At 44.1% G+C, this 17824-nt stretch overlaps 2 protein-coding genes across 4 annotated transcripts in view; one reads left to right on the top strand and one right to left on the bottom strand.

Annotated features, from left to right (window-relative positions):
- The window catches only part of ELOVL2 (ELOVL fatty acid elongase 2), a 99505-nt gene extending 90622 nt beyond the window's left edge, over positions 1 to 8883 (bottom strand). For both annotated transcript variants that reach the window (XM_059077777.2, XM_067006775.1), the window contains exon 1: positions 7700 to 8883. Coding sequence is in view for 1 of the 2 variants with exons in the window: in XM_067006775.1 (XP_066862876.1) it covers positions 7700 to 7709 (10 nt within the window). In the remaining variant the exon portion in view is untranslated. The remainder of the gene's footprint in view (positions 1 to 7699) is intronic.
- A 74-nt stretch (positions 8884 to 8957) lies between these two features.
- Positions 8958 to 17824, top strand: part of SMIM13 (small integral membrane protein 13) — a 188193-nt gene continuing 179326 nt past the window's right edge. For both annotated transcript variants that reach the window (XM_067006773.1, XM_059077786.2), the window contains exon 1: positions 8958 to 9119. In XM_067006773.1, coding sequence (XP_066862874.1) covers positions 9044 to 9119 — 76 coding nt within the window. In that variant the 5' untranslated portion in view covers positions 8958 to 9043. The remainder of the gene's footprint in view (positions 9120 to 17824) is intronic.

Below are 17824 nucleotides of genomic sequence, written 5' to 3'. Positions count from 1 at the left end.
GCTAGACTGGAATTTCACAGAATTTCCTTTCCTAAATGGTTCTGGATCAGCGTTGGCCAGTGGAGACACTTCGGACGCTATTTGGGAGGTAGAAATAAAGCAGCTGCCAATTTTTTTTTTTTTAATGTTTTTATAGCTGGTGGAAGGTGCCAGGCACATTGCCTCTGATCTGCAGGTAGACTCCACCTATTGTCATGGGAAGGGCTCAACCACAGTTCCTTCATGTAGGGAGTTGAACGGTGGGTGTTGTCCCCTCCCCTCTCCCCCAATTCACACCCATCTAGAATCTCAGAACGTAACCTTATTTGGAAATAGGGTCTTTGCAAATGTAATTAGTTACATTAAGATGAGGTCCTAGTAGGTCAGGGCGGGGCCCTAAATCCAATGACTGATGTCCTTATAAGAAGGCCATGTGAAGACACAGAAATACAGACACATAGGAAGAATGCCATGTGAAAAGAGAGGCAGGGATTGGAGTGATGCAGCTGGGAGGATTGCCAGAGCCACCACCAGAAGTGAGAAAGGAGTCTCCCCTAGAGCCTTCCGGGGGAGGATGTCCCTGCCCGCACCTTGATTTCAGACGCTTAACCTCCACACCTGTAAGCGAGTACATTTCTGTTGTTCTGAGCCACTCAATTTGTGGTACTTTGTCATGGCAGCCCCAGGAAATGAATCCACTCCACCTCCTGGCAGATCTCCTCCTCCATTTTCTCCAAATCCTGGACTGAGTGCATGTGTGGCTCCCTAGTGAAGGGCACCTGCTTCTCCTACACATTCAATACAGCATCAAGGCTGGAGGTGGGGAGAGGCAAACGTGGGTTGCAGTTAGTCTTTCTGGGCAATAGTTGTCTCGATAGGTCCTCGTCTGCTCTTGCCCTTGCTCTTCCAAATTAAGTAAAAATGAATTGAAAGAAACCAGTCCTGCTACCCAGTTCCTTCCATTATATTGGAATGTATTAGGTTATTAAGATTATTAACTAATATTTATTGAAGACCTCCTAAGTGCAGAGCACGATGCTAAGTAAGCTCTTTACAGCATCTTATTAAATTCTCGAAACACCCCAACCTAAATATTCATCAATAAGAAAATGCTTAAATAAGTTATAGCCCGTTTCTATACATGATACAGAAATTAAAAAAGAATGAGACAGGGACTTCCCTGGTGGCGCAATGGTTAAGAATCCGCCTGCTGATGCAGGGGACATGGATTCGAGCTCTGGTCTGGGAAGATCCCACATGCCGTGGAGCAACTAAGCCCGTGCACCACAACTACTGAGCCTGCGCTCTAGAGCCCACAAGCCACAGCTACTGAAGCCGACGTGCCACAACTACTGAAGCTCATGTGCCACAACTACTGAAGCCTGTGTGCCTAGAGCCCGTGCTCCACAACAAGAGAAGCCACCACTCACTGCAACTAGAGAAGGCGCACAGGCAGCAACGAAGACCCAACGCAGCCAAAAATGGATAAATTTTTTAAAAAAGAAAAGAATGAGACAGTCTTACAGATATGGACATGGAAGTACCTCCAAGACATATTGAGGGGGAAAGAAAATCAAGTGACAGAAAAATAGGCTCGGTATAATCCTGTTTATGGAAACAATATGAAACAAAATATAATTAAATATTTCTTATGAACTCTTGGTCCTTCAGACTGTACTCCCAAATTTTCCTTTGCCTCTTCTACTGTATTCCTACCTCAGCCTCTCACTTCAGCTACTTTATGTGGTAGCTAAACTCGAGTGGGCATTCAATGCTTATTGGATGAATGAATGAATTCTAATTTTCAAACATTTCTCCCTCATCTTTTTTTTTTTTGCGGTATGCGGGCCTCTCACTTTTGCGGCCTCTCCCATTGCAGAGCACAGGCTCCGGATGCGCAGGCTCAGCAGCCATGGCTCACGGGCCCAGCTGCTCCGCGGCATGTGGGATCCTCCCAGACCGGGGCACAAACCCGTGTCCCCTGCATCGGCAGGCGGACTCTCAACCACTGCGCCACCAGGGAAACCCTCCCCCTCATCTTTATTGAGATATAATTGACAAATAAAAATTGAATATATTAAAAAAAATTCTCAAAACAAGCCTATGAAAAGGGGTTATTATTATGCCTCTTTTACAAATGTTTACAAATATTACCACGCTTACAAATGTAACAGCAGCTTAAACTCTTAGACGGATGAAGTAATTCAGCCAAGTCAGAATTCATACTGATGCCGAAAGCTCAGCCTCTGTACACCGGTGCCAAATCGAATCTCGGAGACAGAGTTTTGGGTGAAGTAGAAAAGAACAGCTTTATTGCTTTGCCAGGCAGAGGGGGACACACTGGGCTCCTGTCCTCGAAAACTATGTGTCCCAACCCAGGAGGATGTGATGGAGGGCTTTACAGCAGTGGTTTGAGGCTGGGATCTCCAAGATTGCAGTGTGCAGGGCCTGGACTCCTATAGTTTCAGGTGGTGTCTCCTCATCTCGATGAGCTTCTCTGGTCCCTTGAATCTCACCCCAGGTGGTTTCTTGGCTGCTCCTCCCTTGATTAGCAACTGTTGGAATCTGCCCTTTGGAACTCAGGGAAGGTCATGGAGGCTGGAGGCTGGCCTACAAGAAACGGGGGGACAAAAACGTCTCCGAGCCCGGGAGCCCCACGGGGCCTCACTTGGTTTCAAAACTAACACTTTGGAGTATAGTAAATCAACTATACTCAAAAAAATTAATTAAAAAAGTAATAAGACATATGGAAGCCCACATATCACCCTTATTAATAATAAAGACTAGGTCAGAGAACATATAATAATGGGAGAGCCAGTCTGGCCTGTTAACTAAACCCTAAGTTGAGACAATGCTGAACTAGGGTGCCCTCTGTATGCAGAAGGCAGCTCAGACTCAAGAGGAATGTGGGAGGAGCTGAGCTCAGCAAACCCAGTTTGTTTTTCCTAAATGCACCAGTTAGATAAGTCACTTCTCCCCCTGACCAGGGACAGAAGGGATAAAAGGTATGGAGAGACCAGACATATTACCAACTGAGTACATATATATAGTATGTATTTGTGTATATAAAATAATAAATAATAAAACAATCCAAGGAATATCACAAAGTAGGTACCTAATTATTTGCTAAATATATAGTTTACCCTAGTGTTTCTTGAGTCTGAGTTTTTATCAAAACCTGAAGGATGTTAAGTAATTACAGAACCTCTCTAACCCCTCCCTACCTTCAATATGCTTGGCATGAAACCAGGAATCTTATTGTAAAGCTTCCTGGGCGGTTTCAGTATGCAGGTGTGGCTGAGAACCATTGACTTCCAGGAGGTAGACAACAGATCAGGAGTCTGGGAGGTCTTACTGAGGAGGAAATTGGACAGACACTGCAGGACCAGTAGGATTGAGGTAGAAAGACAGCAGAGCACTGTACAGGGCAGAGAACAGTAAGTAGAGGACTCCAGAAATAACTGTGGCTCAAGGGTAAACCCAAGACCTTGTTCTTGAAAACCCTTATAAAATTTATCCCTGGAGGATGATCTATGCTAATACAGCAGATGACAAGACATTACAGCACAGCTTAGAGGAAAAGATCTTGGACTTTTGAGTTAGGAGACGTTGGTTCCTGGCTGTGTGACTTTGCCCCAGTCATGACATCCTTCACCCAAATATTTAAGGCTTGTTTGAAAATGTTGCAGAAAGGGAGACCCCTTCCAGGGCCCGAGAGTGGGCTCTTGCCTAACACTTGGAAAAGAACTGTCTGAGGAGACACACGTGCTGACAAAGCAAAAGACTGTATTGGGAGGGGCGCCCGGGCGGAGAGCAACAGGGCAAGGGAGCCCAGGAGAACTGCTCTGCCACGTGGCTCGCAGTCTCGGGTTTTATGGTAACGGGGTTAGTTTCCAGGTTGTCTCTGGCCCGTCATTCGGACTCAGGGTCCTTCCTGGTGGCCTGAGCATCTCTCAGCCAACATGGGTTCCAGCGTGAGGGTTTCTGGGAGGTTGGCAGGACATATCTTCTCCCCCCTCCTCCTTTGGCACCTCCCGAATTCTTCCAGGGGAGTTTTACAAGACCTACTATGGGCTGGCATGTCCTCCTGCCTTTCGGCCCCTCCCGAATTAGTTTCAGCAGCAGCACAGTCGTTCTTTATCAGGATCTCCTGTCCTAAGACAACTCAGGCAGGCGGTTAACATGGTGCCTGGCCAAGGTGGGCGGTTTTGGTCAACGGTTCCCTAACACAAAGACTGGAGTTCTTAAAGCATTCTGGGAAGGTGGTTACATTTCAGGAAATAGCACTGCCATTCACCTAGAAGCTTAGGTTACAAACCTGGGAGTCATTTTTGAATTTCTTTTCCTTACCTGTCCCCATGGCTAATCCATTGGCTCGCCCTGATGATTTTTCTTCCAAAACATATCCCAAATCCCTCCACTTCTCACTTACTGCATTGTTCCCTTAAGATCATTAACTACTGAAACCTGTTCAAGGTCAAGCATTACAGCCAGGCTTAGATCACCAAATGGCTCAGACCAAAAATGGCTTCTCTTATGTCAAGAAAGCTATGCCTGGTTTTCTTTCTCTAGGGACTTACACTAGGTGATTCAAAATGTGCACTTAGGGTTGAGAAACACTACCAAGGCTTAAAGGAACAGCAAAATTTGTTTGCTCCCTGTGGCTTTTGTAAGAACAAAAGAATGCAGAAACATAGGACTGTTATCAGGCAAGAGAAGTAACAATAGCAAAGAAAATATATCAGGTGTAAACTCCCAGTTCTGTTACAATGGTAAAGATTAGCCTGAAGCACTTTCTTGAGCTGTTTTGAAGAATTTAAACGCCCTCGGGTGCTCAACCACGAGATCAACTGGAGCCCAAGGGAGGATGAGGTTGACCTCTTCTGACCCTTGTGACTTCAACCAGCTAAAGCTTGGACTCTGTTGACCTCCCAAGCCCTTCGTGAATATGCATGTGACCTTAGTTTAAAACTTCCCCAATTTTGCTATTCCGGGAGACACTGCTTTGGGAAAGACCCCCGCAGTGATCTCCTTTCTTGCTGCAAATAACAAATCCTTCCTCCTCCCGCTCTTTGGCTTAGCTGTGTCTTTTGGTTCAATACCCAACACAAGGTGAATCCAGTTTTCGGGTAACAGCTTCTGCACTAGCTGCTCCCATTACCTGGTACACTCTTGCTCTAGATCTTTCCATGGCTGGATCTTTCTTGTCATTATTCAGGTCTCAGACTAAATGTCACTTTCTCAGGTAGGCTTTTCCTGATCCCCACCCCTCAATCTAAAATAACACCTCTATCGGACTTCCCTGGTGGCACAGCGGTTAAGAATCCGCCTGCCAATGCAGGGGACACAGGTTCGAGCCCTGGTCCGGGAAGGTCCCACATGCTGCAGAGCAACAAAGCCCATGTGCCACAACTACTCAGACCACGTGCCACAATTACTGAGCCCACGTGCTACAACTACTGAAGCCCACATGCCTAGAGTCCGTGCTCCGCAACAAGAGAAGCCACTGCAATGAGAAGCCCGCGCCGCAACAAAGAGTAGCCCCCACTCGCCACAACTAGAGAAAGCCAGCGCAGCAACAAAGACCCAACACAGCCAAAACAAACAAACAAATAAATAAATAAAATAACACCCCTATCTATATCACATTGTCCTGCTTGTTTTCATTATAGAAATTAGCAGTTCATGAGGTTTCCCTATTTAAGCTTATTGTCTGTATCTTCCAACTCTAACATAAACACCTTGAGTGTAAACACATTTGTCTTATTCATCGCTGTATCCTCAGCACTTAGAACAGTGCGTGGCATCTATTAGGTATTCAGTATTTGTGAATGAAAGAAGATACAAAGGTTTAAGATAAATTCTTCCAGTTCTGTTTTTTTTCAACTGTTTAACTGGATTTTAATAAAATGTGCTTTATTTATGCAATAGAATTGAACTATCTCTGAAAAAAGTGTCAATGGATTTTTTTGTAAATGTATCAGAATAGCACGAGATTCGTTCTCTCTTCATTGGAACCCTGAATTAAATCTTCTGCAAAGTCATTACAGCTCACAGAATGGAGCAGCTGGGTATGGCCAGGATCTATTTATTAAATCAAGGCATTGCTGCTCAGATTTTGTTTGCTTTTTTTTTTTTTTTTTCCCCCCCCCGGTACGTGGGCCTCTCACTGTTGTGGCCTCTCCCGTTGCGGAGCACAGGCTCCGGACGCGCAGGCTCAGTGGCCATGGCTCACGGGCCCAGCTGCTCCGCGGCATGTGGGATCTTCCCGGACTGGGGTACAAACCCGTGTGCCCTGCATCGGCAGGCGGATTCTCAACCACTGTGCCACCAGGGAAGCCCTGTTTGCTTGTTTTTGGAGACAGTGTTACCCCCAAATTTTATTTGAGCCAAATTTGAGGATTATAACCCTCAAAAGGAAGAGCATCTCCGCACAATTATATAAGTTTTTTGAGACAGAGGGCTGTACATTAAATGACGTATTATTGACAGTTTACACAATCCAGATCTGAGCAACATCGTGGTGGGTCATGTGACCCCTTACAAGATCAAGAAGTTGTCTTGATGCAAGGAGAATGTTGCTCTTCATGGTTGAGTAGGCATTTCTGCCGATGGGGAAGGTTGGGCATATTGCAGATACACAGCGCACAGTAGTGGGGAGAGAGGAGGCCAAAGAGCAGAGAAAAACTTGTGTTTAAATTTTTCCTGTCTTTCCATAAAACATATATATATATATTTTTTTGGCCACATCGAGTGGCACACAGGATCTTAGTTCCCCGACCAGGGATCGAACCCGTGTCCCCTGCAGCGGGGGCATGCAGTCCTAACCACTGGACTACCAGGGAAGTCCCAATAAAATATGAATTTTATTTCACACTGGGTTGGCCTCTTGGTGGGTATTGAGCCAAAAGACACAACCAAGCCAAAGAGCAGGAGGAGGAAGGATTTGTTACTTGCAGCAAGGAAGGAGATCACTGGGGGTCTTTCCCAAAGCAGTGTCTTTCTGAACAGCAAAACTGGGGAAGTTTTTAGCTAAGGGTACATGCATGTTCATGAAGGGGCTTGGGAGGTCAACAGAGTCCAAGCTTTAGCTGGTTGAAGTCACAAGGGTCAGAAGAGGTCAACCTCATCCTCCCTTGGGCTCCAGTTGATCTCGTGGTTGAGCACCCGAGGGCGTTTAAATTCTTCAAAACATCTCAAGAAAGTGCTTCAGGCTAATCTTTACCATTGTAACAGAACTGGGAGTTTACACCTAATTTATTATCTTTGCTATGGTTACTTCTCTTGCCTGTTAAGTCTTTTGTTCTTTTGTTCCCTTAAGATTATGCCTGGGGCTTCCCTGGTGGCGCAGTGGTTGAGAATCCGCCTGCCGATGCAGGGGTTCGTGCCCCGGTCCGGGAGGATCCCACGTGCCACGGAGCGGCTGGGCCCGTGAGCCGTGGCCGCTGAGCCTGCGCGTCCGGAGCCTGTGCTCCGCAACGGGAGAGGCCACAGGAGGGAGAAGCCCGCGTACCGCAAAAAAAAAAAAAAAAAAAAAAAAAAAAAAAAAAAAAGATTATGACTATTCTAGGGCAGGCTTACCTCAGAAAATGGCTTAGGCCAAAAATGGCTTCTTACGTTCTCTTTCTCTGAGGACGCTTTACCTTACCTGCTTACGAGAGGACAGGGGAAAGGAATCAGTAGAAGAATGTAAAGGTATGGCAGGGAGCAGCAGACTCACAGGAAAACATGAAGGCTACAGCTGGTTCCTTCTAAAAGTGGGATACACGGTTATCCTTTTTTCTTCGGGGGGCACCTCTTTAACGAATGAGTATAATCTGGCGGAACTGAGTAGTTTTAATTTGAGTGCTTGAGATTATGACATCGTCCTGTTTCGCAGGGGTTTGTTCACGCCAGTGCGGCAAAATCTTCACTTGTGGGTCGTCTGTCACTTGGTCTCAAGGAAGCAGCTGAATTAAATTCGTAACTCAGGCGAATTAAGGGCAAAGCTGATGTCCTTAAGTCCCTCGCGGGCCATTTCCGAAATACATTAGCTATGAAAACATAGAACAACATCGATTACACGGGAAATAGGGAGATTCCGTGCCTCTGGCCCCTTTCTTTGGCGGGGACGTTGGTATTTCCTCAAAAGTCCCAAGGTATCCAACCTCCGCCCACAGCAATAGGGCTAGGTTCACAGGCAACAAGTTTTTCAGGTAGCTGCCTCCCCTTTCTTCCCTCTTCGTGCTTCGTCGGTTACGGCTTTAAACAAAACGACTGTGCGTTTGAAATCACTCTGGCGCTTTGGCACAGTGCAGTAGGGACAGCCAAGGGCACGGGTTCCGAGAACAGCAGTCGGTAGACAGAGATTCTGGCTTGAGGAAAACCAAAGGAACGGGGGAGGAGAAGGAGGGAGAAAGCAAAGCAGCTGAGTGGGAGGTGCATTCTGGGAGTTGTAGTCCCCTTGGGGGTGGCCTCCTCAAGGCTCCGCAAGGCTCTGAACTTCATCTCCCAGCAGCCCCCGCGACGCAGAGGCGGCGAGTGGTGGGGGCGCTGGGTGATGAGCTGCTTCTGGGGGAGAGGGCCTGGAGCGGGTAAGCGCCGCAGACGTCGCTGGGAGACGTTATCTGCGGTCTGCGGGGGTCGACGGACCCTCGGGCGGGCTACGACGAGGGCCGGGTGGCCTCCGGGCGTTCCAGTGCTCGCCCTCTGTCCTCTCCACGGGCGCGCGGCGTCCGCCATGGAAGCACATCCGGCTGCCGCCGGGGTCTCCGGGCGCCGCGTCCCCGGTTCCCCGGAGCGATGAGGCGTTAGGGGCGCCCCACGTTCCGTCTCCCGCCCGCGCTCCGTCGGCCGGACGGAGAAGGACCGTGGGTCGGTCGGCCGGCCGCGGTGCCGCCCCCGCGCCGCCCCTCCCCGCCTCGCCTCCTGGGGGCGCTGCCGGGCGTCGCCGCTCATGCCGCCCCGGCGCCCTGCCGCGCCCGGCGCCGGCCGCTGAAGCCCCGGCCGCGCCGCCCGCCCGTCCGTCGGCCCGCCCGCGCCCACCGCCCAGACGCCCGGAGCCGGCCACCCTCCTGCCCCCAAGATGTGGCACAGCGTCGGGCTGACCCTGCTAGTGTTCGTGGCCACGCTGCTGATCGTGCTGCTGCTGATGGTGTGCGGTGAGTGCGGCGTCGCGTGGGGCAGTTACACTCCGCGGTACACACGCCGGCTCGATCATCTGGTCGACTGGCTTGTTTTTTCTGGTTTAAAAGAAAAAAAGAAGGCCTGGGTGGGCATGTGTCTTCAAATCATCTGTTTTTGACTTACCTCTCGGGAGTGAGCCCTGATTCACGACAGGCCCGCTGTCATCCAGGAGAGGGAAGAACAGCATCCAGGGCTGGGCATCTTGACTCGGGGTTAAAGCAGGTATTGCTTCTCCGGCAGCGTCTTGATAGCCATTCTTACCGCAGTCTGCTCAGATTTTAACCTTGGCTTGTATCCGAAGGTGAAGTGATTGATTACCCCTTTTTCTTTTTTGACACGTTCTGACTCTGATGATAAAGCGAGGTTTCATTACCTTCGTTTAACCAGGGGCAGGGACAGAGTTGGGTTTGAAGCACGTGTGAAATTTTTTGTTTACTTGGAGTTCAGGCTTAAACTAAATTCCAAGCAGAAATGTTGAGACGCGGCAGGACTTAGAAACACCGGCTATATTGAACTCCCAGGGTCAGGTAACCTAACTCTTAGTTCTGTAATAATGGTGCTGTTTTGTTTGGTGTGATTTTTTTTTTTTTTCCGTCATGGAATGAGAGGACGTGAAACTTTTTTCTCAAGGTAATATTAGCGCAACTGTAGATTTTTTTTTTTTAACGCACAGTAACTGATAACCACAGCTCTCTTAGCCAAGTGGCTGAGCAGTTGTGAAAATTTGGGAAGTGTTTAGAACCAGATGTCATTGAATATTTTTGATAATTACGCTATTGAAGTAAGGGTTCAGGTTGATGCACTAATTGGTCAGTATTCAAAATACTATAGGGCTTATTCATTGCATGATTAATGTACTAAATGCTCAGTATCAGCCATGTTTGGAGACACTCGTGTATATACATGTATAGACTTATATATTTGTATTTATACACTAGTATGTATATTTTTAATTTCATTGCTTTTACATGTGCATAGACATGTGTGTATATTTGTATTTATATACTTGTATGTATAATTTTAATTTTCTTGCTTTTACTAAGGCACTAGAGTTAAAGCTTCTAACTTACAGCCTTTCTTTTCTGATGATAAAACAATTGGAAACCCTTTCTCAGTTTCTTGCTTGTGATGTCAGGATTTTGGGCTAATTGTAGGTGTTTAAGATCCTTGAAGTAAGGAAAACCAGATCTGTGTGATTTGTTTGGATGTGAGGAAGGAGGTAAGCATATGCTTTCTTTTCTGATTTGAAGATGCAAGCTACCTGGAGATAGGAATGTAACATGTAAACCATGTAACAACACGTTAGATAGAATATTGCCAAACTTGCCTTTGGGGCCTCAAAATTCTGAATTGCTGCATACATTTAGACTTGCTCTCTCCGCTCCCAATAATGGCTATTTGACTTAAATTTTACTCATTTTTCTAAAAGTACCTTGCCTTTGGTTTCAGAAAACATTATGGAATGAGAGGTGACCTGTGATAAGTAAAAGAATGCCTTATTTTGATTGGAATTGTTGAGACTAATAGCTCTAAGAAGTAATCCAAGCACTTTTTTGTTGGGAGAGTGAATGATGTGGTAGCTTCATGTATTAACTAGGAGGGGCCTGGGGCTTAGGAAGAGGAGGGAAAGATTCCACCAGATTTGAGAGAGAAACTAGGGTGTTGTATTAGTGTGGTAGGCCTGTCCTAACAATGTCCGACAGACTTGGAACAGCAGAAATTTATTTCCTTGTAGCCTGGAGGCTAGAAGTTCAAGATCATCGTGTCAGCAGGGTTGATTTCCTCTGAGGCTTCTCTCCTTGGCTTGTAGATGGTGGTCTTCTCCCTGTGTCTTCACAGGGACTTTCATCTGTGTGTGTCCCTGTCCTAATCTTATATAATAAGGACACCAGTTATATTGGATTAGGGCCCCACCCTTATAAATTCATTTAACCTTAAATAACCTTTTAAAGGCCTTGTCTCCCAATATAGTCACATTGGGGATTCAAAATTGATGACATGGGTCTGCCCAAGAAACTGGTAACCTAGTTTATTTTAGAACTCTGACTGACTCTTTCACATAGTGAATTATGATTTTCAAATTTCAGGTTCCTTAGGGAGTTCTACTGTTTCCTGTCTCTGTTGATTGTACTTTCTTGCCTCTCATTCATTCTAAAAATATTTTCCGCTCCCATTGTTCACTGAAACTGCCCTTGTCGAGGTTCATAACAAATGGCCTCCATATTACCAAGTCCATGGTCCCTTATGAGTTGTAATTGTATTGATATGTAACCTCTCATACTCATTCTATACAGGTGAGCATTCCTTCCGTGAAGTGTTTCTCTTGGCTTTTGTACAGTATACTTTCATGGTGCTCTTCCTACCATAGTGGTTAATTGTTTATCTTTTCCTGGCTTCTCATCCCCTAGAATTTAACTTTTTTTGATCACAATCTATGATAGGAAAAAAATTTTCATTATTCCCAGTACATTCATAAGTATATATAGATAAATTACATATATCAATTAGTTATATCCACATCTATCTACCCATTAACTCTCTTGTCTCTGAAATAAAAATTTTATAGACTAGTACTTGCCATTACACCATGAGATGCATGCCATTTTCTATTGTATTTTTATGTTACATTATGTTATAATACAAATATATAGTATTTCTATTTTTGCCTTCCTTCTGTTCTCTTACTCATCTTACCCAGTTCTAAAGGTTTAAATAGTAACTATAACTGATGACTAAAATTAAATCTACAGCTCTTATTCCTCTCCTGCATCCCAGATTCGTGCATCAGACTTTTATTCTTGATATCTCCACTTGAGGATCTAATAACCATCTCAAACTAAACACATCTAAAACAGAACTTTTGATTTCTACTACCTGTTTCTCCCTCCCTGCTCACATGTTGTCAGCAGCCAAGGACTTGGGTGTCATCCTTGGTTTTGCCCTTTCCTTTCCTTATAAATATCAACTCCATCTGGAAGTCACGTCAGATTTGTCTTTTTTTTGCTTTTAGTTTTATTGAGATGTAACTGACATTCAGCACTGTATAAATTTAAGGTGTATAACATAATTTGATTTACATATATCAGGAAATGATTATCATAGTAAGTTTAGTGAGCATCCATCATCTCATAGATACAAAAAGAAATAGAAAAAAAATTTTTTTTTCTATTTCTATAGTGATGAGAACTCTCAGGACTTACTTTATTAACAACTTTCATACAGAAAATACAGCAGTGTTACTTATATGTATCTTGTTGTACATTACATCCCTAGTACTTACTTTTCTTAATAACTGGACATTTTTACTGTCATCTAATCCCACCCCTTCTCTATCAACCACAAATCTGATCTCATTTTCTGAGTTTGTTTGTTTTTAAGTATAATTGACCTACCACACTGTTATTTCCTGTTACGGGACATAGTGGTTTGATATTTCTATACATTTCAAAGTGATTAATTACTGTGAAAGTCTAGTTACCATACAAAGATATTATGTAAATATTTTTTAATAGACTTATTTTTGTTTATAGTTTTTTATAGATTTTTAATTAATTTATTTATTATTTTTGGCTGTGTTGGGTCTTCGTTGCATGTAGGCTTTCTCTAGTTGCGGCGAGCGGGGGCCACTCTTCGTTGTGGCGCACAGGCTTCTCATCATAGTGCCTTCTCTTGTTGCGGAGCACGGGCATCAGTAGTTGTGGCACGTGGGCTCAGTAGTTGTGGCTCACGGGCTCTAGAGCACAGGCTCAATAGTTGTGGTGCATGGGCTTAGTTGCTTCACGGCATGTGGTATCTTCCCAGACCAGGGCTCGAACCTGTGTCCCCTGCATTGGCAGGCAGATTCTTAACCACTGTGCCACCAGGGAAGCCCTATTACATAAATCTTGAGGTTATTCCCCACTCTGTACCTTTCATACCTGTGACTCATTTATTTTGCAACTGAAGTTTGTACCTCTTAGTCTCCCTTACAAATCCCCTACCCTTCCCTCTCCCCCAACTCCTCCCCTATGGTAACCACCTGTTTGTTCTCTGTATCTATGACTCTGTTTCTGTTTAGTTATGTTTGTTCAGTTGTTTTGTTTTTTAAATTCCATGTGTAAGTGAAATCATGGAGTATTTTTCTTTCTCTTTCTGACTTACTGCACTAGCACAATACCCTCTAGATCCATCCAGGTTGTTGCAAATGGCAAGATTTCATTCTTTTTTATGGCTGAGTAATATTCCATTGTATACATATACTTCATCGTCTTTATCCATTTCCATTTGCATGGAATACCTTTTTCCATCTCCTCAGTCTATGTTTGTCAGTTTTGTCTGTGGTGGTTTGAATCTGCAGATGTGGAACACATGGGTATGGAGGGCTGACTGTATTTTATGTGTTTGTTTCTCGCAGTTAGGACATAAGCTCAGTGAAGGCAGGGACCTTCTTTGGCTTGTTCACTGCTCTATTCCTGGATCCTAGAGAGTAGAAGCATGTAGAAGGCCCTCATATATTTGAAGAAGAAATGAAGACAGATTCCTCAATATAAATTATTAAATTTCTATTACAAATACAGTCTTAAATGTGGTACAAACCAAGGTTGTCTCAAGGTGGGATAACCCTTGTATTACTCAATAAAATACATTTAATGAACTGTTATGTTCAGGTGCTGTGATGGAGGTCACGAGTGTCCAAAAATTAATAAAGCATAATCCCTAGTATACTTTCTTAAATGTTTGGTAGAATTAATTTAGGCCAGGACTTTTGGGGAAACCTTTTAACTGCAAATTCAGTATATTTCATTTGGGCTAATATTGGGCTATTCCAGTTACTTGTTTCTTCTTGAGTGAGCTTTTGTAGTAGTTTGTGTGTCTTTCAAGCACTATGTCTATTTAATCTGAATTACTGTTCTCTCATTATCATTTAATATCTGTAGGATCTGTGGTGATGTCTTCTCTTTCATTCTTGATATTGTTTATTTGTGTTCTTTTCTCTTGTTTATCACTCTGGCTAGAGGCTTATAAATTTTATTGATCTTCTCAAAGAACCTGGTTTTTGGTTTTATTGATTTTTTTATTTCTTTACTTGTCCATATTTTATTTCATTGATTTATGCTTATATCTTTAGTTTCTTCTATTTGTTTTGATTTTAGTTTGCACTTCTTCTAGTTTCTTATGGTAGAAGCTTAGATTATTGATTTTAGACCCTTATTAAAAAAATAGCTATTTAATGATATAAATTTCTTTCCAGGTATTACTTTTGATTTGTTTAAAAAAATTTTATTTGGTTCAAAATATTTTTTAGTTTCACTTGTGATTTCTCCTTTGAACCATGACTTAATTTAGGACATTTTCCCCCCATATATCATTTTATCATTTTCTAGTTTAATTTTGTTATGGTGAGAAAAGTGTATCAAGTTTAGGAAGGTTTACACTTAATGAGACTAATTAATGGTCTGTTTTGGTGGATGTTCTGCATATTCTTGAAAAGAATGTTTATTCTGCTGTTATTGAGTGGAATGTTCTGTACACATCAGATAACTTGGTTGATAACATTGTTCAATATCAATGTTGTCAATAACATTGTTCAGCAGTTCTTTTTATCAGCTACTCTGTTACATAGTAGAAATCTTAAGAGCTCTGAAATGGATCAATTGGTGAAAGTCATTAACCCCTTAAATTTATGGTACTTTTGGTGTGTGTTGGGGGTTGGGGTTGGAGGATGGAAGTTGAATGGTTTGTTTGGAAACTACCTCCTCTGTGCCAGATACTCTTCTAAGACATAGAGGACATAGTGGAAACCATAGATAAACCATAAATTTTCTTTCCTTAAGAAACTCATGTCTTGTGGGGAGGACAGTTAGTTATTAAGACAATGAAGGATGGAAGTGAGCATGAAATGCTAAAGCAGTCACCCAAGAGAGTACTATACTGAAGAGACAGTATGGTAGAAAGACATAAAAATTATGTGTTCATGATGCTTAAAAATCTCAGTGGCAGTGGTAGTAACCTCTTGTCTGTGGAGTTTGCCCTGGAGAGGAAGAGACTGGACCCTAAGAGATGGTAACAATGGATAACATTTGATGAGTGTTTATTATGTGCAGGCATTCTTTTTAGAATGTTACACACATTAATTCTTTTTATTACCACATTGACTCTGAAAGTGGGTGCTGTTGTCTCTATTTTATAGATGAGGAAACTGAGGCACATAGAGGTTAACTTGCCCAAATTTCGAGTATCTGTTGAGTTAGGATTCATGGCCAAGCAGTGTGGCTCCAGTGTGCCTCTGAATTATAAGAAGTTGTGGTGGTAATCCAGTTGACAGATAACAAGGATTTGATGTAGGATAGAGGATGGTACTGGGAATATAATGAAGGAAACAGGTGGGAGAGGTTTTATTAAGGTAGAATCTATAGCACTGAAGTAAAGCAGGGTAGGGCTGAAATATGCTCTTTCCCACCAGAGAGATGGGGAAAGGATACAATACCCATAACAGAAATGTGAAAATCAGAAGAAGGAGCTGTTGAACAAATATACTTTTTAAAGATGTCTTCAAGCCAGTGAGGTAGAGATTCCTTCCTGGGGTTTAAGAAAGGTAGAAAGTATGGATGAAAAATTTGGTCACCCTCTATAATAGGGGTAATATTTGGATCTATGGGAGTGTTGTGATCACCGGAAGGAGAGGAAAATAAAAAGAGGAGAGGTTTTAAAGGGAACTTTAAATCAGTCTTCCATTTACTGGGTAACAGGGTTTTGGGTGTGGAGGTATTTCGGTTCCACGTTGTGTTGGGTCAGTGATGGTTTCTCCGGGGGCTTGTCTGCTGGGGCCGCCCAGTGTGTCTTTACAGAAGGATGTGCAGTAGAGGGAGCTTGGTGGGAAGGGCTGGAGAGCATGGTTCTGTCTTCACTTTGCCTGTGTCTTGGCCTTGGACATATTACTTAGCAGTGAACCTTAGCTGCCTTCTGTGTAAACGGAAAATAAGGTTATAAGATTGAAAGTGGAAAAGAGCTTTATACAAATCAAGATCGGTATTGAGCCAGTCAGTTAACCACTTAGATATCATCATGAAGCTGGGGTTAACTCCATGGGGGGAATGATTCCACAAAGATAAGAATTTTTTGTTCTACTGCACCTGGGCTTTTTGAACTAAAAAGATCTTGGGTAGGAAATCATATTCTCATTCCCTAATTAGTGTTTTGTGTTTTAGCCATACTTTCACTATGAAAATATGAGAAATTTGATACACTTATTGAATTCATTGCTGTTTTGCCGAGCTAGCCCTTTTCAATGGTTATGAGTCACTTTGGGCCTTTGATTTCTTGTCTAGAAAATGGGGATAATGATTCCTAGTCCCACTAATTCAGAGGGCTAATGAGAGGATTAAATGAGATGTTGAATGTAAAGCATTTCATGAACTGAGAACTCTGTGATTACTACTGTCCCCTGGGTTTGTGGTGTGTTGACAGTGATGGTCCGTCGTTCAAGTTTATCTGCCATTGCTACCCTTCTGCTGCCAGCACATTTATCTTGCATAGAAAAATAATATACAGTGTGTTTCATGAGATCCATCCTGTGAACTAATGCTTAGTTACTGGCACACACAAGTTGAATGCTTATTTTCTTATCCCAGGACACACACCCTTTGTTGCCAGCCAGTTTTTCTGACTCACAGACTTGCCTTTTTTTTTTTTTTTTTTTTTTTCCGGTATGCGGGCCTCTCACTGTCGTGGCCTCTCCCGTCGCGGAGCACAGGCTCCGGACGCGCAGGCCCAGCGGCCATGGCTCACGGGCTCAGTCGCTCAGCGGCACGTGGGATCCTCCCGGACCAGGGCACGAACCCGTGTCCCCTGCATCGGCAGGCGGACTCCCAACCACCGCGCCACCAGAGAAGCCCAGAGTTGCCTTTTAAACTATGAAAAACTGTGTTACTTGTTTTAACAATTAGTGTAAATTTTTGACTAAGTACATATAAGTGTGGACAGTCCTTCTCCCTGCCCCCTCCACCCCCTCCTTTCTGCTATTCCTCTGTCCCTCCCTCCCATTTTTCTCTTACAATCTCAGGATGAGGTACAAGACCCATGCTCCACAGAATAAGAGTAGGTAAAGAGTTTCTGGTGTCTGCATATCAGGTTTGGGTGGGAGAAATTGTAGGAGCTGTACTTTTTTTTTTTTTTTTTTTGCGGTTTGCGGGCCTTTCACTGGTGTGGCCTCTCCCGTTGTGGAGCACAGGCTCCGGACGCGCAGGCTCAGCGGCCACGGCTCACGGGCCCAGCCGCTCCGCGGCATGTGGGATCCTCCCGGACCGGGGCATGAACCCGTGTCCCCTGCATCAGCAGGCGGACTCTCAACCACTGCGCCGCCAGGGAAGCCCAGAGCTGTACTTTTATAAGCGGTCCCATAGGCATGCAGGGCACAAGGGGTAAGTCCCTTTCAATAAAAAGTAGCCTGGGTTATAGTGGTTATTCTCCCTCCTATCCTGCTCTTCCCCAAAGATGCAAGCACCACCTGGGAGAAGTTAGTCACTAGGGCCCAGAGTCCAAATCAGGCTGGCCTATTCTTATGGTAAGTCAGAGTTATAAGTCTGAGCTGGTGGTTCTTCCCCTTGTGTCTGTGGTGCCTTTCCCCCTCCCAATACACGCTTCTACACACCTGTTCCTCTCTTATTTATTTGATGCTGTGTTACAACCAATAACATGTAGA

The sequence above is a fragment of the Kogia breviceps genome, chromosome 10 (genome assembly GCF_026419965.1).
Source record: "Kogia breviceps isolate mKogBre1 chromosome 10, mKogBre1 haplotype 1, whole genome shotgun sequence".
Lineage (NCBI taxonomy): Eukaryota > Metazoa > Chordata > Mammalia > Artiodactyla > Physeteridae > Kogia > Kogia breviceps.
Note: the sequence above shows the minus strand (reverse complement) of the source record. Positions and strands in the feature narration are given on the sequence as shown.